Source organism: Erpetoichthys calabaricus, chromosome 2 (assembly GCF_900747795.2).
Source record: "Erpetoichthys calabaricus chromosome 2, fErpCal1.3, whole genome shotgun sequence".
Taxonomy (NCBI): Eukaryota; Metazoa; Chordata; class Cladistia; order Polypteriformes; family Polypteridae; genus Erpetoichthys; species Erpetoichthys calabaricus.
The window spans coordinates 71,360,199-71,381,941 of NC_041395.2; the positions used below are offsets into that span (position 1 = coordinate 71,360,199).

General features: G+C 38.9%; 1 protein-coding gene across 4 annotated transcripts in view; it reads left to right on the plus strand.

The window, feature by feature from the left end:
• LOC114645959 (synaptotagmin-9-like) overlaps positions 1-21,743 on the plus strand; it is a 300,882-nt gene that overhangs the window by 73,181 nt on the left and 205,958 nt on the right. For all 4 annotated transcript variants that reach the window (XR_007934104.1, XR_007934105.1, XM_051922775.1 and 1 more), the window contains exon 2: positions 13,880-14,231. Coding sequence is in view for 2 of the 4 variants with exons in the window: in XM_051922775.1 (XP_051778735.1) it covers positions 13,880-14,231 (352 nt within the window). In the remaining 2 variants the exon portion in view is untranslated. The remainder of the gene's footprint in view (positions 1-13,879; positions 14,232-21,743) is intronic.

Below are 21,743 nucleotides of genomic sequence, written 5' to 3' on the forward strand. Positions count from 1 at the left end.
CTAATCTTTGTTTTCTTTCACAGGGATTCAAAAACATCTTTCAAAGAGCAACAGATGAAGCTAAATTCATTTACATACATAGATCGTGAATTTCTTCAGTACCTAATGGGCAATTCAACTTTTAATCTCTACATCATCTTCTCTAATGGCCACCTTTCACACTCATTCTGGCGTTTTACCCTTTTTCTCTTTGGTGCTTTGGTCCACCCTTTTTTCATCCCTTTGTGGCATGTAAATTATTCATTTTCATCCACATGCCTAATGAACAGTCAATAGAAGAAATGTTTTACAGCCTTCTTTAATTTTATTTATTACTCAAATTTTTTTTTCTTCCAAGAAACAAATGATTTACTTAATTTTGTTTTTCTATTTAAAACTTTTGAAGCTCAAAGTCATGATTGCTTATTTTGACTTATTCATTCTTGCAGCAGCTGCTGCAGTTAAGATTAATTACTACTTTACATTTTTATTTTGACTTTGGTACACCAGAATATTTTTTTTCAAAGGAATTAATTGGTAACTCTTTAGGTTAGGTACTGCAAAAATGCATCTATTACTCATTTACTCCTTCCTTTACTCATTTAATCCTTTACAGAAAGGTTTGTATTATGGTGTTTATTGATTTGGAGAAGGTTTATGATAAAGTGCCATGTCAAGAGGCCTAAAGTTGCATCTGAGAGAAAGGAGTAACAAGGAAGTATGTGAGGATTGTCCAGGATATGTATGAGGGAGTAAAAGCAGTGTTGGGTAACAGCCAAGATACCAGTTAGAGTAGGTCTGCACCAGGGATCGTCTTTAAGTCCTTACCACTTTGATCTGGTTATGGATTTGTTGAGTCATGGGATAAAGGACCAGTCCCCCTGGTGCATGGTATTTACTGATGACATTGTGTTGTGTGCTCCAGAAAAGAGGATATGTTGTGGAAGTTGGAAGAATGGAGAAATGTTTTGGAAGATAGAGGACTGAAGATAAATAGGAAGCCTAAAAATTAGTGGAAAATTTAATAGGTCAGTGGTAGCCAAAGATGGAAACTTAGAAGCAGAAATAACCCACTGAGTGAACTGGAATGATAGAAAGAAGGTAACAGGAGTATTGTGTGATCAAAGAATTTAGGCGAAGGTTAAAGGTGAGGTTTTTAAGACAGTAGTAGGACCAGCAATGACTTTTGGAGCTGAGGCATGGGCAGTACATGGAGCACAAGAGAAGACGTTAGATGTGACAGAAATGAGAATGTTGAGATGGATGTATGAAGTTACCTAAGAGGACAGAATAAGAAATAAGACAATCAGAGGTACAACAAAAGTGGGAGAGATAGCTAAGAAAGTACAAGAAAGTAGATTGATGTGGCATGGACATATGATGAGGAGACGCAAGGAATATGTAAGCAGAACAGTGATGGGAATGGAGAAAAACGAGGGAGGCTAAAGTGGAGATGGATGGATAAAGTAAAGGAAGATTTGCTGGAAAAGGTTCTGACTAGGGAGGAGATGCAGGACTGAGCTGTAAGAGAGGCACATCCACCCCAGCATAGAAGTGGGAAAAGATGAGGAAAAAGAAGATTTTTTTACTCTTATGTAACAAGATCTTAACAAAGGCTTCTTTTGGTCTTCATTACATTTGTAAAACATAAGTAGATAAGTTATTCATCTTTGTGTAGTGTGGCATATTAAGACCCTTTTATTTGCTGGTAAAATCACTTGTTAATATGAAGGATTCACAGGTCTTACACTGATTTTTGTCTGACATAAGCTACCTTGGACCATTCCAAAGTGAAGTTATTTTAATAGGTTTCGTTGCAAAGATAAATAACACTTTATTGACGCTTTGTATGAGTTTATAACACCAGACGAAGCCCTTATTGAGGTCATGTAAGAGTAAATCAGTAATAGATGCAACTTACAGTACCTTAACTGAAGTGTTAGCATTTATTCATCTTTCTTCAGTAGTGCAAAGAAGTATGGGATTCTAACTTTACAAAATTTTACTGCTTGTTTTTCTATCATTTCACTGAGCATTTTCCACTTTTTTAGCCTTTTTAGGTAACATGTTTGGTTGAAGAGGCTTTAAGTCCCAGGTGACATATGTATTTTGCAAGTGGCCCCTGCCTATTGTCCTTTCCATGTGCTAAACACACACATTCAGGGCTTCCCACGCTCTACAGACCCCTACTTTCCTACTGCGAAATACCCCTGTTACCAGTGTGACAATCACTTTTCCCCCTCAAAACTATCCGCAGGACTTGGCTGTGTCCTTTGCCAACTTCTCATCCTCTTGGCATATGTGGTTATGTTCATTTACTATTAAATTCTAAAATGAAACCAGTCTAATGCAAAAGACTTAACTTTCTCTGTAGGCTTCATGTAAATTACAGTGACCTCTTGCTACCTTGTATTTACCACCCATGTGCCATTCCTTGCATTTAAGTGGTCAATTCAATGACCCCAAAAAAAGCTAGTGATGCAATTATGGATAAGAACCAAATCAAACAACAGGCCACAGCTTACTCAGTGTGCAACCATTCAGCTTGAAAGCATCCAAATAAAAATGAGCCATGAAATGACTTTTAATGATTTGTTTTACTTATTTTATTTTACCCTTCTGTTGATTACTGTTCTTCAGAGTTGTGCACTATCTCTTAAATTAAATTAAATACAGCAGGCCAAAGCTGGCCATTTTTACTTCAATAAAAGCTGAGCAGTTCCTTTCTATCCTCTGTGTTTAATCACAAGGTCACACAACAGTCAATTTAAAAGAACTGTTAGAACCGCTGAAAAGAAGCAGAGCAGCTGAACGAGAAATAGCAATGTAAAGACTTAACAAGAACTTGAAACGCTTTTTCTTTCATTATTCCAGTTACAAGCATTACAACACAATGGACCTTCACAATACACTGATTTTTTTTGTCAGATATAGAGTGCAAGAGATATTGTAACATATATATGCCGTATTGCACCCCCAAACCCACCCCTCTGCTGTCACCTGCTAAGTTGCCTGATCTGGGAAGATTGATTCAGCAGGGTATGTGTTTTATCCCTCTGTGACTTGGCTGCAAATTACCAAATTGTAAGTTCAATTTTAGTAGAATTGACTTATGCTGAGTGTGACATAAACCTGTGTAAAACTATATGGGCCATCACACAATCCCACACCTAGGTGACAATTGCTAAAATTGAGTCTGTGGTTCAAATGATTCATTATTTTATTCAGTTACTCTCAAATAAGCTTCTTCCTGCACTTTTGCTCTATTCTTCCTTCTCCACTCCATGTGTCCTTTTTTCCTTATTTCACTCACAACTCTAACTCGCCTGACTGAGGAGGAGAGACTCCTATTAGTGCTAGGCAATGGAATACTTCAGGCACATCAGAAGCATACTACACAAACACGTATGGATCAGACAGACTTCACAGAGAGGACAGGGACTCCATTGTATACTTGAGGTGTAAAAAAATACTATTAGTGGTTTGAAAAAGATGGTAGCTAGAATTCTACTATCACAGAGGATCTTTTGTTTGCTGCAGGAAAGTACTAAAATTTAAGCCCTTGTTACACAGATACAAGAAAATAGCAAAGACGCAACAGCTAAAAACTAGCGTTATCATAAGTGTATACACTCCAGATTAATACAAAGATGAATAATTACCTTTCCCTGTTCACAAAATAATAATTCAGAATCTCTACATGTAACAGAATCAAAAATGCTTATATCTCTAGGAAAAAAAGAGTTCTTAAATCTGTTGCTCTTTACCATTTGCAACCTGAATCTGCAGCCTGATGGTGACAGCTGAAATTTAGGAAAACAGGGAGGGCTGCTGTCTGACAGAATTCAGTCGGCCTTATTTCTAACCTGTTTGTGACACAGCTCAGTAACAGGATTCTGCTGCAAACTAATAATTTCATTGCTAATTTTTACAGTGTTTTTAAAATATTTTATCTTCTTAATGCAGAGGTTGCCAAACCAACATATAAAGGCAAATGTAACAACAGTCTTAATAAAAAACTTATAAAAAGTGACATTATGGTTTTGCTAAGTTTAAAACAATTGCGTTTAGTAAGAAAGAGTAGCCGTTTCTACCCCTTCTTGCCAATTTCTTCTATATTGAGATCTGTTTCTAGATATTTGTAAGGCTCCACCATATCTACAGTCTCACCTTGAGTTATTGTTGAGAAAGTGGTAGGAGGGAAGGGCCTAAAGTCTACAGCCATATCCTTTATCTCAGAAGACAGACAAGAGACCTGAGGTGGTTCCACGGTTAAGTTAAAACTAGTACAGAAGCAGCCATTAACACTCACTTTATGTGTTCTGTTAATTAGAAAGTCCAGAGTCCACCCCACTAAGTTAGTTTATCAGCTAAAATGTGGGTCTGGATTGTGTTAAATGTTGATGAGAAATGTATAAATAGTAAAAGATACAGATTTTCAAACAGCGAAGGTCAGAACAGAGAGGACAAAGACATGTTTAGCAAGTGCCCAAAACCTTGCATAAGAAAGGGCAATCGGGTATAACCTTATAACCGGTTTCCCTCATGATGTCATGCACTGCATAATTTTGTGTCATTTCTGGGAAAACATGTAAACAAATGGTGGCACCTGTCGATATTGATAAAATGGAGCAAATAAATAATACTAATCCCAGGAAACTTTGAAGCAACAAAATCACACAGAAACGTACTCCATACACAAAAACCCTAAATGGGTGAGGCAAAGGTAAGAAATATGTGTAAAAACATCAAGAAAAAATGACATAAGAAATGACATCACGGCACGGTGGCCCGGGATCCCATGGACCTGCCTTTTCAGTCTACTTATTCCATGTAGCCTTATGGGAAACCAAACTGAACGAATACCCAAGGAATGCTGGTATTTCAGTGTACTAAGGGAACATATTTCCATGGAAGGGGGAGTCTACCACTATCCCTTCATTGTTCCCTCCATGTTTCCCCAGTTTTAGAAAATAAGAACAAAAGAAATGTAACAAACGAGAGGAGACCATTCAGTCCATCAAGCTGGTTTGTTTAGGTAATAACTAAGCAGTTCCAATATGTAATCCAGGTACTCCTTGAAGAGTTTCAATGTTTCTGGTTCAACTACATTTTTGGGTTATACAACATTTGAAAAAGAGCAGAAGCTATCAACATACTGAAAAAAGAAAAGAAGGCTGAAGACGGGTGTTTGACCAAAAAGGAGAAAAACGATTGAATATTTAGCCATGAGAGATAAAAGAAGTGAAAAACAAAAGTGGGTGTGAAAAGCAACTATTACAGAAAATGAAGGAAGACATCATGTAGTCATTTAGTGCTTGAGCATGAGGTTAATTTCTGTGAAGGGTGTCTTTGAAGCCCTGTGGAAGAACACAAAGAGAGAAATCAGTGCAGCTACTGTATGCATCAAGGGAAATAAAATATTACACAATAGGAATTGTTAGGACTTTAATGTTAACAGCACAAAAGAGCTCTGCAAGCTGTCTCCCACTTTCACATATGTAGGTAGTCAGACACTTTCTACTTAAGTTAAATGCAGTAATTAACATTTCTGAACTTGTCACATTTTACGTGTTGTGTAGTGAAATAGAAAGCCGTCTACATTCTGCTTAAAAATTATGGACTGCGAGGATAAGAAGGGCAGCATGAGAATAAAATATATTGCATAAATGAAAATATAAAGAGGTAAATGCACACTGAGATCAGTAGAAGACATTTTATGAAATTAGTTACATATTTTTATTGCATGATTGATTATTTTGAACATTTTTACAATTAGTATAAATGAGAAGGTGACAATGACTAGCAATAGCAGTGCAACAATATTTTCAAAAAGAAACTAAAATTTCGATGGAAATACATTACGATTACAGAGAGGTGTCATGGTTGTGCCATGGTTAGTACTGTTGGTTCACAACACCAGAACACTGGGTTCAAATTCCAAGCCATGTGCATGTGTGTGTGTGTGTGTGTGTGTTTTCTTCTCTGGAAACTCCATGTATTCACATTTCAAACCTGAATGTATTGTTATAGTTGGTCAGTCTAAATATGTAGATGGGTGCATTACAAAATTGACTGGTCCCCTCCTCGGAGCTGATTCCATCTGGTGCTCTATGAAGTGTCACCAGGAAAGTCTTAGACCCCCACGGATAAATAAAATCTTTAAGAAGACTTGATTTGTTTTGAACTTTTTTGGTTTTTTTTTGTAAAACTTCAGTTATTTATATGGAATGTTATTTGATATTAATAACATCAATAAAATTTAAAAAAAATGAAATCTTTAAGAAGACTTACTGTAGTATCAGGTTTGACTTTATTACCCCACCCTATTTACTTCTGCTGTTTTAGAAACCCTGATATGAGTTGTATCCCTGAGCTTTGAGTTTTTGTGGTGCTCCAGTATGTCAGACTGAAAACGCCACGAAACAAAGGCAAGCCACTGTCAAGGAAGATAAAAAAAAAGAAAATAATGTACCTAACAATAGCCAAGCAATAGACAGTAAGAGGATATCTCGTAGCAGAATCTACAGAAAGTAACACAGCACTAGAGTCAGCGGAAATTTAAGGACAGATAAATAGGAAAATGATTAAGGGTTCCCGAATTTTTTTTTTTTAGCTGCTAACATAACACGCAAAAATGGTCAGAGTTTCGTTGACACAAATCAAATTGGTTCTTTCAGAAACAGGAGACAGAAAAAGCCTTGGTAAAACAGAAATGATTAAATTGGAAAGTGAAAACTTACCATCAAGGCTACCTGATAGGGCTGAATTGTCCCTGACAAACCCTCAGTGGAGTAACCCTGCAATTTTTAGCTTGCACGGAAGCATTTATTTCAATGCGAGTTTTGCCTTGGGGATGACTAGTGGATGTGAATGAATTGACTGAATTCTAAAGAGAAGGAGAATCTGCAAAGGAAATTTCTAAACAAAGAAAAATAAAGCAAACGCAGCATGTATACAGCACAGTGCAGCACAAAACACACAACACAATAGTACCTTCATGACTAAATAAGAGAGAACATACCTTTTAATTATTAGAGTCTTTGAAAAACACAATATCCTCACAAATGTAGACACTGCCTAAACACTGTAACCTATTTGAGATGTTTCAGTGTGGCAAAGGGAATGCTTTCATTCATGTGATTAATAATATTACTAATACCCTCTAATAGAAGTAATGCTACTACTGTAACAGTGTTAAATTTAGGTTTCAATATTATTCACCACGCCATTCTGTTATACAGTTTTGAAGACAACAGTGTTGTGTCAGACTTTAATTTATTCAGTTTATCAGTGAATCTTCGGCTCACTCCTCCATTTAAACCTGCATCAGTTCAGGGATTTTGTTTTGCGCACAGCTCAGTTCAAGTCCCAATTGTTGTAATCACTCCATTTTATGCATGCTTTTTAGTTTTTTTTTTAGGGGGGGGGGGGGGTAACATGTGAAGAATCAAATTTTAGTGCTTGTCTTGTCTAAACAGTTGAATTTACTGTGTTGATTTTCTTTGTGGGCGGCACGGTGGCGCAGTGTGCTTGGTGTGTGGGTGTGTTTGTGTGTGTCCTGCGGTGGGTTGGCACCCTGCCCAGGATTGGTTCCTGCCTCGTGCCCTGTGTTGGCTGGGATTGGCTCCAGCAGACCCATGTGACCTTGTGTTCGGATTCAGCGGGTTGGAAAATGGATGGATGGATGGATTTTCTTTGTTTACACAGCTATATTAGTATGGATCACGTGACTGTGATGGTTGTGATTGTGATGTCAGGGAAAATGATGATATAAATATGGCAGCATTCACATTATCTGTTACCCATCTGTGGATGTACAAGCACTTGTTCTTTAGTTCTAGTTAGCTTTGTATTCAAGTAGACCTTAGTGTTGGAATTTGGGGCTCTGAGTTTGGCTTCTATTCAGTATTTTGACTTACAGTAAGATTTCATTTTGCCCTTTAGATCTTGTTGCTTGGTCCCATTTTGACTTTCTGGTATTTTGTCCTTTGCTATCTTTTTGACTGCAATTTCTCACTTATCATCTCACAGCTCACAGTAATCCTCTGTGTGTCGTAAGACCAATTTAACATCTTATTGTGATCCTAATTGGGCTTTCACTTAGTCATTCCCAAACCTAGATCTTTTATTTTTCAGTTGTCACATTAAAAATAAATTAGCAAAATCTATACATATAAAAGGCAAAGCCCTCACTGATTCATCACTAATTCTCCCACTTTCCATATACTGTAGGTGGGAAGCTGAAATTTCACTGGCTCATTCCTTGCAGTATACTTACAAAAGTTAGGTATGTTTCATGTCCTATTGCAACACCCAAAGGGGGGGAAATGGGTGTACCCCCTAAACTGTATATATAGATGGGGAACCCCCTCCTCACTATTTCTGTGACTTCCAATATACGTAGGAAGCCCAAATTTACCATGCTCATCCTTTACACTCTACTTACAAACGTTAAGTATGTTTCATTTTGTGCAGTGCCCCATAATGAACTTTCGAAAATAATGTCTTCTTTTTGGTGGTTCTCACCATTATGCCGTAAGGAACTTTCGGAACTGACCTCTTCTTTTGGTGGTTTCATTCCTTTAGGGGAAACCCCTCCTCACTATTTCTTCGACTTCCAATATACGTAGGAAGCCCAAATTTCCCATGCTCATCCTTTACACTGTACTTACAAACATTAAGTATGTTTCATTTCGCACCGCGCCGGAACTTTTGAAAATAACATCTTCTTTTTGGCAGTTCTCACCATTATGCCATAAGGAACTTTCAGAAATGACCTCTTCTTTTGCCGGTTTCATTCCTTATTTCCGTTAACAGACAATTTATTTCACGGCAGAGATGCACAAGGGCTGCCCCCGGTCCCCCTTCCTTTTTCCGCACAGCTGCTGTCCGCGCACCTACCACGTGGCTGGCTTCCTGCCTAAAAATGTACATTTCTCATACACAACATTTACAATCATAAATTAAACTCTTTACAATCATCAAATTCACTATCAATACTAAAATAAGCCTACAACAATTACATTGACAATCATGTTACGTTATTTTTAAAATGTTTCCTTTTCTTTTTCATAACATCTTTAATACACTACTTCTCCGCTGCTAGTCCTTTATAAATTTTTTGTCACCTGAGACTATATTCATCTAATAGTTAGATGTGGTGAGGCCTAGATGATTGTTATATATGTCCAGTTAGCATTGTAAGAGGGTGTACTTGCTTTTTTCATGACTGTATGTTGTGTTCTCAGGCACTGTACTGTTTATCAAATCATTTTTAAAATGTACAGAAGTTTGATGATAGCATTTAATAATGTCATTTTTCAGTTATATATAGTGTGCCTGAGGAATCAACAACAACAACATTTATTTGTATAGCATATTTTCATACAAATGAAGTAGTTCAAAGTGCTTTACAAGACGAAAAAAGAAAAAAAAAAGAAAAATATAAAAATAAGATTAGGCAATACTAAGTAACAAAGAATAAAGTAAGGTCTGATGGCCAGGAGGAGAGAAGAAAAAAAAACTCCAGAGGGCTGGAGAAAATAAAATCTGCAGAGGTTATGAGGGCATAAGACCACCCAGACTCCACTAGGCATTCTACCCAACATAAATGATCTAAATCAGTCCTCATGGTTTTCAGGCTTCATGTGGAAGAATTAGATGATGATGGTCATGTGGACATCTGGCCTTCAATCCATCAATGTAAGGATTGTATGGTGCCTTGATCAGTGCTGAGACTCTTTTCTCACAAGGACGTAACTTTGTAAGATGTTGTTCAAAAATCATCATTTTGAAATTCTGAATGTCATTCATGTGCCGATATACTCAGCTGTACTTCTCAATGTAACCCAGTCATGTTTTTCCAATCTTTAAAAGTTCAAATCAATAAATTAATTGTTGGGTGAATGATTGTTATATGTCATGTCATGTGGTGTTTAAAGAGATAAATTTATTAATTTCATTGGATTTTAAATACTGCCTGACGGTTCAACCTGCACTTCATTACGATGCACACGTGAACATACTACTGTAGAATGTGTTGATTGCTGGGTAGGTGGTGCATAAATTAATGAATATTAGCTGGAAGTAAGGAAGAAGAGGAGATTGAAAAGGGGAGAAGACTGAAAATGGAAAAAAAAAGATGAGAAATGAAAGAGCGATTGCTCGTCAGAAGATTGGTGTGTAGAGATGTATTCCATGTTTAAAGGACAGGATGGTCAGCATCGGCTCTGGTGAGTTGTAAAAGAGAGCAGGGCCGGTAGCTTCTAAAGAGGATCTGTGGTGTGGCTATCTTCAAATTTGCTGAATTTTAGCAAACGGATGCAAATGGAAAGAGGCCACGGGAACAATAAGTAGAAAAGGGGGTCCACAGCATTGCAACTTCCATATGATCGACAAGAAATTGGTGAGCTACATTGAATGATTAAGGTGGCAGTTCGGGTCTGCAGTGTACCGACCAGGGTGGAAGGTGGGGTGTCTGTGGGCCATGCAACAGGTATTCGTCATGATGTCCTGACAAGGTGGAGAAGGAATGCCTAATGAAAGGTTGATTGGATTTTTAAAGAATGTACTTATGGAGCACACCTGCAGACACTGTTTTAAAAGGCACGATTTTTAGTGTTTTTTTTGACTGCTTTAATGCATGCAGTGTTGCACTTTGATGCTTAATTTGTTGTTGTTTTAATAAACTTCTGCTGCACCTTTGAACTGAAATCTGGTCTGCATCCTCACTTGTGTGGTCCGTCTTGTTCATGATTACTAAATCTGTCTCAGACTTGCTGCGCGCCCCACTACACTTGTTTATCTCCCAGAGCAATTCTAAATCACACTTGTTGTTGCTCAGAAATTCACTCAGGGTGCTATACCCTTCTCAGCTGCACATCCTCTCTTCAACTGTATAACCAGCAGGACTCAATCTTATCACTTTTTTAGAGCAGCCTTCTCTGTCACCACAGGTGAAGTTAGGTCAGGTTGGGGAGCATGCACTGGTACAGCGCGTTGCTGCACCTACCACACGACGAAACAGCTCGGGATCCTGGTTGGCAACCCCCCAGGCAAACACGTGGTCCAGTCCCATCCTCTGAAAATGACCTTCGATCTGCCACAGCCATATATTACGTGGGTTTCCCCTGGGCCTGGTCCTCAGCAATGATGATCCTGTGAGCTGGATCACCCTCAGGGAATCGCACCACATGGCTATAGTGCCTTAACTGATGCTCCCTCACAAAGCAGGTAATGTGCTTCATTTGGGACTCCACAAAGTCAAACCAGCGGTACCCAAGGAGTTTCCGGAAAGACACAGTACCAAAGGAGTCCAGTCTTGGTCTCAGGTCACTGGATAGCGTCCATGTCTTGCAACCATATGGCAAGACAGGAAGCACCAGGACTCTAAAGACTCGGACCTTTGTCCTTTTGCATAGCTTTATCGGTAGTGCCACACACCCTACTCCAGCAACCTCATGACCCCCCCATGGTCTCCCAATCCGTGTACTGACTTCATATGAAGAGCCACCTGAGACATGAATATCACTGCCGAGGTAAGTAAACCCTCTTGACGAGGTTGACACTCTCTCTGCAGACAACAAAAGAAAACACGTTCTATCCAATGGCCAATAGCAATGGCTGTCTTTCTCTCTCTCTCTCTTACTCTCTCAGCCCTTCTCAGCTGTTTAGCCTCCCTTGTTGAAAACCAAAATGAACATTTGTTTTATTAGGAATTCATTTTTAAAATAAGGCTTGAGCTGTGTAATTTCAATCTCAAAAATATCATATTGTACAATGCTTTGTATGAACATTGGGATCTGTTCAAATCTGATTTCTTTTATAAAGCTGTATCAATGTACAGTGGTGTGAAAAACTATTTGCCCCCTTCCTGATTTCTTATTCTTTTGCATGTTTGTCACACAAAATGTTTCTGATCATCAAACACATTTAACCATTAGTCAAATATAATACAAGTAAACACAAAATGCAGTTTTTAAATGATGGTTTTTATTATTTAGGGAGAAAAAAAATCCAAACCTACATGGCCCTGTGTGAAAAAGTAATTGCCCCCTTGTTAAAAAATAACCTAACTGTGGTGTATCACACCTGAGTTCAATTTCCGTAGCCACCCCCAGGCCTGATTACTGCCACACCTGTTTCAATCAAGAAATCACTTAAATAGGAGCTGCCTGACACAGAGAAGTAGACCAAAAGCACCTCAAAAGCTAGACATCATGCCAAGATCCAAAGAAATTCAGGAACAAATGAGAACAGAAGTAATTGAGATCTATCAGTCTGGTAAAAGTTATAAAGCCATTTCTAAAGCTTTGGGACTCCAGCGAACCACAGTGAGAGCCATTATCCACAAATGGCAAAAACATGGAACAGTGGTGAACCTTCCCAGGAGTGGCCGGCCGACCAAAATTACCCCAAGAGCGCAGAGACGACTCATCCGAGAGTCACAAAAGACCCCAGGACAACGTCTAAAGAACTGCAGGCCTCACTTGCCTCAATTAAGGTCAGTGTTCACGACTCCACCATAAGAAAGAGACTGGGCAAAAACGGCCTGCATGGCAGATTTCCAAGACGCAAACCACTGTTAAGCAAAAAGAACATTAGGGCTCGTCTCAATTTTGCTAAGAAACATCTCAATGATTGCCAAGACTTTTGGGAAAATACCTTGTGGACTGATGAGACAAAAGCTGAACTTTTTGGAAGACAAATGTCCCGTTACATCTGGCGTAAAAGGAACACAGCATTTCAGAAAAAGAACATCATACCAACAGTAAAATATGGTGGTGGTAGTGTGATGGTCTGGGGTTGTTTTGCTGCTTCAGGACCTGGAAGGCTTGCTGTGATAGATGGAACCATGAATTCTACTGTCTACCAAAAAATCCTGAAGGAGAATGTCCGGCCATCTGTTCGTCAACTCAAGCTGAAGCGATCTTGGGTGCTGCAACAGGACAATGACCCAAAACACACCAGCAAATCCACCTCTGAATGGCTGAAGAAAAACAAAATGAAGACTTTGGAGTGGCCTAGTCAAAGTCCTGACCTGAATCCAATTGAGATGCTATGGCATGACCTTAAAAAGGCGGTTCATGCTAGAAAACCCTCAAATAAAGCTGAATTACAACAATTTTGCAAAGATGAGTGGGCCAAAATTCCTCCAGAGCGCTGTAAAAGACTCATTGCAAGTTATCGCAAACGCTTGATTGCAGTTATTGCTGCTAAGGGTGGCCCAACCAGTTATTGGGTTCAGGGGGCAATTACTTTTTCACACAGGGCCATGTAGGTTTGGATTTTTTTTTCTCCCTAAATAATAAAAACCACGATTTACAAACTGCATTTTGTGTTTACTTGTGTTATATTTGACTAATGGTTAAATGTGTTTGATGATCAGAAACATTTTGTGTGACAAACATACAAAAGAATAAGAAATCAGGAAGGGGGCAAATAGTTTTTCACACCACTGTAAGTATTGAAAGAACCAAGGAAAATAAAGGCCAATAAAAATGCTTAAATTACATTTGTTTTGGGCCAGAACATGAGCTGGAATTGTGTCTAACAGACAGATGTTGGATTAAATTTTAGAAATTAAATATATAATTTCCACTTCTGAAAATTATTTCAGTTTGCTAAGGCAATATGGAACATGAGGTGAAATTTGGAGTAGCATTAATTATGGGCCTATTCTGACCTGATTTGATAAACGCTAGTTTTACCGTATCCATAGCCTGTAAGTGAGGTGTTAGAAATGGCAGATAATGCAATGAATTTTTTGTACTAAGAGTGGAGCATGATTCTGCAGAATGCAAGCTTTAATGCTAATAAGATGCTAAATATACAATCTGCTTCTACAGAGTTTTAGTCTCCCTCAAGCATATTTCAAGTTTTGTGTTCTTTCTTACAGATGTCTCAGTGAGCTTGCTGTCTCTGGTTGTCACAGCCTGTGGTCTGGCTCTTTTTGGGGTGTCCCTTTTCGTCTCTTGGAAGCTCTGTTGGATCCCATGGCGTGAACGGGGTCTTATTCCTGGGTGCAAAGACAATCAAGGAGATCAATCCACTTACACAGATGTGGAAATCAACGACAATGACTACAGTGAGGATTATGTGAAGGAGTCTACTACTGTTCCAGAGTCGGCCATGAAGATTAGTCACACCTCCCCTGACATCCCACTGGAAGCTCAGACAGAAGTAAAAGAAAATTGTATCCACAATGTCCGAATGCACAGGCAGACCACAGAGCCAACTTCTTCTGTTAGGTTGGTGTTTTTATTATTCCTTTACTTTTGCACTTTCACTTATTTAAAGGCACTGAATCAGTTTTGTAAGCAGGATTAGAATAAGAAGGTCTTCAAGTAAAAAGCATGAAAACTATGCAGTTCCATTAAATCAGTTTTTGCAAAATAAAGAAAAATGCAAATTAAAATATGCAGACATTTTAAATCTGAGAAATCTTTTCCAAAATTGTACCTCTACTAAATTAATAACATCATAAACTTTATTGAAAATTGTTATCAAACACATGCAATAAGCTTCAGCATACAAGAGGGCAGCAAAACGTCTGTGTACAAGGGATTCTGTTTCATCTGCCTATGAGGCACACAGCCTGGCTTTGGAAAGTGATGAGTCCACTAAAACTCCCCTAAGGCAGTTCTTCTAGTCCCAGGCTTCCATTGTGTGGTTATATTGAAGTTTGTTTACTTCTTATACATAAGGCTTCACATTTATTTACAAAATGATTTCAGCCCAGGCCTGTCTGTTGTAATTTTGAAGATTCTCTGGTATCTGCTAATCCTCCTAATTTAGTGTCAACTGCAGTAAAAATGCTGTTAGCTTCCAACTTCAAGCTTCAGAATGCCCAGGATTTACATATTTACTTGTAAATGTATAAGAAAACAATTTGACATCTCAATCTGAGTAAACTTTACTCATATTTATATCCTGTGCACAGGATTTACAGTAGTGTTAATGAGATATACAGTATACCGTATATAGTACTGGGTAGAATAGTTTTTTTTCTTTTTTTTTTTATAAAACTGTAGTGATATGATTGTTGTAATTGTTGAAGCAAATAATCTAACAGCTTTAAAAAATAATCTGAATGTAATATTTGGAAACAAATCTATATAACCTGACCAAACAAGTTTAACAGACTCAGTGGCTTCCTGTCATTTGTAAAATGTCTCATGTTCCTAATACTCTTTAAGCCGCTGAGCAGTCTTCAGTTGCAAACTGCAATTAAAGTTAAACTTACAATCATAGTTCAAACCAAAATTCTATATATCTGAGTGAAATGAAATTTAATAAAATGTTCATATAGAGAATTGCTTTATGTTCTTTGTGTTTACACTGCGGTGGAAAGGTTACTGCCCTTGGACCAGTGCTGTGTAAGATACCTAATAGCCATACTTGACTAAAAGTAGAAATACCTTTCTGGAAATTGACTCAAGTGAAGAGCAAACTATTCAAGTAGAAGTTTTAAGGATGTGATATTAAATGTACTTAAATGAATACAACAAAAAATGTATTTTATTATAAGTTACCACAATTATTGATGCAACCCTCCCCAAGACAAGCAATCTGACATAATAAGGTGCAACTTACTTCAAGTCATTTGTAGTGATCACTGAGAAAAAGATTTAACCTCATGTGGTCATGGTGAACAGAGAAAACAAAGTTTCAGATAGAATGGAGGAGAAAAGCACTGGACCACAGCAAATAGTATAAAAATATCCATGAAAACACTCACGTTACTCATGTTGCAATAGCCATATGTCAAGTCAACAAGTTGTATGCAAACAATAGGCAAAATGTATGTATATTGTGTGACAGATGGCCGGGGACCATGCCTGGCCAGGACGCCTCTTCACCATATATACCAGGGGGACAAGGGTGGGAAACCCAGTATCTCCCCCTGGACGCTAGATGGCAGCCTCCCTGGGTTGCAGCGGTGCCTCGGACTCCCCCAGGGCTTCATGGGTGTTTTAGTTCTGTGCAGCCCTGCTGGGCGCCGTCAGGGGGTGCTACAGCAGGATCTGCTGGCCCCTTTAGGGCATTGGTCTCACCATACCCGGAAGTGCAGCCGGCAATCAAGGACATGAAGCACTTCTGGGTACTCAATAAGAGAAAGTGTGTTTACTTTCTGTGCTTATTGTACTGTGTTTGGGACTGTGTTGTGGCTGGAGGGATTACGGGAAAGATGTGCCCTCCAGCTGAACAAAAATAAATAGTTTATTTTATTTTACCCATGCCTCCGTGTGAATCTGTGTCAGGTCGGGCGCAATATAGCGCCTTTCCTAACAATTGATAAAATATGGTTAAATAAATACCATACCATTTTCCCAACCCGCGGAATCCTAACACAGGGTCACGGGGGTCTGCTGGAGCCAATTCCAGCCAACACAGGGTGCATGACAGGAACAAACCCCAGGCAGTGCGCCAGCCCACCGCAGGGCACACACACACACACTAGGGACAATTTAGGATCGTCAATGCACCTATGCAGTGGGAGGGAAATGGAACACCCAGGGGAAACCCACGCAGACACAGGGAGAACATGCAAACTCCACACAGAGAGGACCCAGGAAGCGAACCCAGGTCTCCTAACTGCGAGGCAGCAGTGCTACCACTGTGCCACCGTGCCGCCTGGTTAAATAAATACTTCTGGAAAATGAGAGAAGTGCACGCAGAGGAAATGTGTTCATATGAGAGTGAGTTTTTAAGCTGCCCTTCCTTTCAGAAAGTTTATTATTTCCATTTTCCATGAAAACATGAATTTTAAAATTTTCTCAGCAATCACTACAAATTATGTGGGATAAGTGACATATAAAAAAATGAAAAGTGCAAGTAAGTGAAGAATCTCTCTCTGTTTTATATAGAGTGAAAAAGTTCTTACAAACTTAAAATAAATCAGACTGCTTTGTTTTTGAGTGTGAGTCATATTGCAATGACTAAAGTATGAGCCAACGAACTGCGTCATGAGGCAGTGACAGTCAGCTTTCAGTGGGGTAGGCGGTAATAGGAGAGACATACAGGCTGCGCTTGTTTCTAGAAGTAGCTAATCCATTCCTAAAACCACTTTGTAAAGTCAATGTTCGTACTGTGAACAACTAATTGCAATTCCATGGCACCATAAATGACCCCCTTTATTCAAACAACACCAAACTTCATAACAATTGACAGATAAGTTTAATCATAACATTAGTTTTCAAACCCTAATAAGGCATTGCCCTTCACCGAGTAATGTTTAGTAAAGCGCCTTACCTAGATTTTACCACTTCTAGTTTCACAATCAAAGGAATGGTCTTTCGGTTTTTCTTGGGCTTTTCCAACTAGTTAATGATCTGTTTTGGAGCTGCAAAGCCTAGGATAATATTAGAAGATGTGATCAACAAACATAAAAAGGTGAGAGAAGGCACGGAACGTGAATGCACACCTCACTGCCTCATTTGGCAGGCTGCCTTGAGGACAGTATGAGCTGTGAACAGAACTAAGACTCCAGTCTTCAGCTCTGTCACAGATTTTACACTCACGCAAATTCTCTTGAAATGTGGGAAGCCCATATTTGAAGTCCACCTTGACTAAAACATTATGTGTATTTGAGTAGCCTTTTTGTTTTCTGGTTTAATATTACAGTAATGATTTGTGTATATCAGAGTATAAGCAGACATTTGCCTATGAAAATGTAATGAATTAATGGTAAAAGTAGACAGAAAATGGTATAATGATGTAAAAGCAGAAATATTCTAAACAAAATACTCAAGTATGGTAAGACAGTATTCCACTTTGTTACTCTGCATCACTGCTTGGATACTTTGACAATGGACATATTATTGTCCCCTCTTTGCAGTTTTGAAATACACAGGTTTGGAAAATAAATGAATGAGTGAATAAATAAATCATGTTAACACATTTGTAGATACACTTAATAAATTAAAATAGAGTAACACTCAAATATGAGGTAAATGCAAAACAATGAGTTAAGATAAGAGAAATGGAGTGTGTAATGTATGATGGAACTCAATGCATTGCTGGCTATATGTAACCCATCTCTGACCAGCACGTTGTTAAAGTTATTTTATAATGTGTGCACATCCCTGGGAATGACAGCTCATGACAAGAGATACATTTTGGGGCTCAAGGGTTTAAACAAAAACAAACTGACAAAGACGTAAAATCAACTGAAATACTGTCCCTCAAGGGCTCTTTACTATCGACAAGGTCTGGTCACAAAGGAGCTCCTTCTCTTCATTCCCTCAGTAGAGGAATGACTGTTTGCACTTTTATGGTCCATGGACCGGAAGGAACAGAGACAGTTGACCTTACTGGACAGTTTTTTGGTACTGTGGAGGAAAAGGAAGACAACACAGCTAGCGACAGTACCCTCTCTCAGCCCACGGTGGGATTACATATCAGGGAGAAATCCGGAGGGTGAACTTCTGAAACACATGCATGACAAATGCCAAATTCTGAAATACACTCATAGAAAACTTGCTTTAAAATGTTATTATACCTGTTGGAGTGTGTGGTGAAAGCCACTATCTTGGTTTTAAAAATGAAACAAAATAACATTATAACATGGGGTGCAAAGAATTGATACATGTTATATATTTTCTGTTGTACACATTACCACTGAAGTGTCATTGCCATCACCTGTCAATGTTTGCAGCTCTGTATAAATGTAAAAATGATTAACTGTTGGCAGAGCCTGCCCCTTGGCACACTTATCAACACATGCTTGTTTGTTTGGATATATGTATATTGTGGCGGACAGCTGGGGTCCATGCCCGGCTGGAATGCCTTCACCATGGAAGGATCAGGAGAGACACAATACCTCGTTCGGAATATGAGAGGGAAGACCCCTGGATTGCATCGGGGCCACAGGCTTGGAGCTTGGAAGCTCAACCCTGTTGTGGCCCGTGCCCACCACCAGAGGGCGCCTGGACAGTTTCAGAGTCTTGTACTGCGGCACTTTCTCCACACTCAGAAGTGTGGACAGAAGAGGATCCGGTGCACCTGCAGTACTTCTGGGTGCCCATGCAGCACCTCCGCCACACCAGGAAGAGCTGCCGAATGATTGCCAGAGAACAGCTGGAGCATATCCGGGTGCAGTATAAAAGAGGCTGCCTCTCTCCGTTTAAGGAGCCAGAGTCAGGAGGTGGAGGACAACGCTTGCTGGGAGAGGAGTGGAGGCGGCAAAGGAGAAGGAAGGAAGAAAGAAAGAGAGAGAGAGAAAAGAGAGAAGAAGAGAAGAGACTGAGTAGTAGTTGTGAGCTATAGAGTGTTGTGTTGTGCAAGGAAAAGGAAGACAGACAGAGCCTGTCTGTGTGTGGGTTTAGGGGGCTGTATTCCCCAATATTTCACAATATATATGTCAGATATTTTCTTTATTATTTTTTTGATATGCTTCACAATATGGTGACTCTAACTTTCAGATCCATCTCGCAATAATGGACTGTTTAGCTAAGAGAAGTCCAATAGATGACAGGTTATGGGGTTATGGGAAACCCTAGAGGGCGTCTGTACCAGATTGCATTGGTTTACCTGGAAAACAGTAATGAAGACTGTGTCCAGCCTGCAAAATTGCAAAGCTTGCATGATTTCTCTTAAGTCATAGCATTAAATCATTTTTCTAAGTATTTTTTAAAATGCTAGAGCTTCTAAGCATCTGCTGGATTTTTTATGAGAAGTCACTTTTATAAATGTAAATAGTTAATTATTCATGGTTTCATAACCCCTGGTAATATTTGCTTCCAACTTCTAATTTATAGAATGTCTTAGTTTCAGCACCATAACAAAGCACCTTACATGTACAGTACAGGGTACTTACTAGCATTTCATCATGCATATTTTTTTCTGTTGGAGCAAGGCAGGTGAAGTTATTTGCTCAGAATTTTACACTGAATCAGAAGTAGAATTTTGTAAGTCTGTAAGAAACCAGCAATTTATTGTGACTTTGTCTGATTGTCTACAGATAACTGATCAAATCAAGGACACACTTGAGTAAATGAGTAATACAAATTATACTGAAAATAGTAACTTCTATCCAGATAATGGTCACTCAGATAATAGAGCAATTAATATTTCATCATGCTTAAGGTCATATATAAAATTGCAGAGCATTGGATAACAGGGGTCAAAGAAGAGATCTCTGAGAATTTCTGAAATGTTTGACTGTTGGTGCTTCATTGCTATAAGATTCAGTCTACTGATATGTCAAGAGGAACATTGTCTAAGGTAATGTTGGCGTGGATGTCAGAGGGAAAGTCACTATCAGCACAGGGTCCTGCGAAGAAAGGTGTAACCTTTGTAATGGTGATGTTCTTGTATTGATTTGAGATGCAAGAGAAACAGGCAGCTCTGGAACATGACTGCAAATATCAATCTAAGGTGGGACTGGGAAAGCTCAAAATACATTTTTGTAAGAAATGTTGTGTAACAAGCACAATTAGTGGTCTAATGAACAATGGAAAAAGTAATCATTGGATTACATACATCATCCTGAATCAAGTGGCCAAAAGTAGTTTACAGAATAAAATTCTTGTTTTTCATAGCTGAGGGCACAATTGTTTATGACTTGATGTAGGGTGACCTTATTTGCTATGGTTGACTTAGATGGATTTGCTTAAAATTTATGACAAATTAACTAATAATATAGTAAATGTAAAGCATTTTGAATAATCTTGTGCTTTCTTTGGTGATGTATTACAGTCATGAATGAGAATGTCTGCATCCATTTGTGGTCAATAAAACCTTTTTGTAAAGTATAGCAGTAATGTAAACCACATAACATTATTTCAGCTCAACTGGGTGCTTATAGAAGATTCTGGATTGGTACCCAAGTCAGTATATTCTACTACTGTCATGAAAGCACCACTCTCCTTGAATATGGTTCCAGGCATAGGTTTATTTTATATCAAAGTGGGTGTTCATAGTGGCCTAGCTCTCTATTAAGACAATTTATGTAGCTTTTTTCGTCATTTTGTCAGTTACCTGTCACTGTAACATACAGTATATTCTGCTTTGCTATGCTGTTGAATTAGTAAATGAATCCTACATTAATTTTATATTATTAGGTTTTTAACTAAATGTGAATATTTCACACCACCCGGTTTTCATATATCTGAATTACATCAGACCATCATGATTTCACAAACGTTTGGGCTGTTGCTCCCTTGCACCTATTTGAACACATTGATTCCCTGTCTGAACATTATCTAGGTGAAATGTTTGCTTGTTAACCCCTTGCTCACATACAGTCATATGTATATCACCAAGAAGCTTGTGTTGGATTTTAGGAGGCCCAAGCCCCTCATGGACCCCGTGATCATCAGAGGTGACTTTGTGCAGAGGGTGCAGACATATAAATACCTGGGAGTGCAGCTGGATGATAAATTGGACTGGACTGTCAATACTGATGCTCTGTGTAAGAAAGGACAGAGCCGACTATACTTCCTTAGAAGGCTGGTGTCCTTCAACATCTGCAATAAGATGCTGCAGATGTTCTGTCAGACGGTTGTGGCGAGCACCCTCTTCTACGCGGTGGTGTGCTGGGGAGGCAGCATAAAGAAGAGAGACGCCTCACGCCTGGACAAACTAGTGAGGAAGGCAGGCTCTATTGTAGGCATGGAGTTAGACAGTTTGACATCCGTGGCAGAGCAACGTGCACTGAGCAGGCTCCTGTCAATAATGGAGAATCCACTGCATCCACTAAACAGTGCCATCTCCAGACAGAGGAGCAGCTTCAATGGCAGACTGCTGTCACTGTCCTG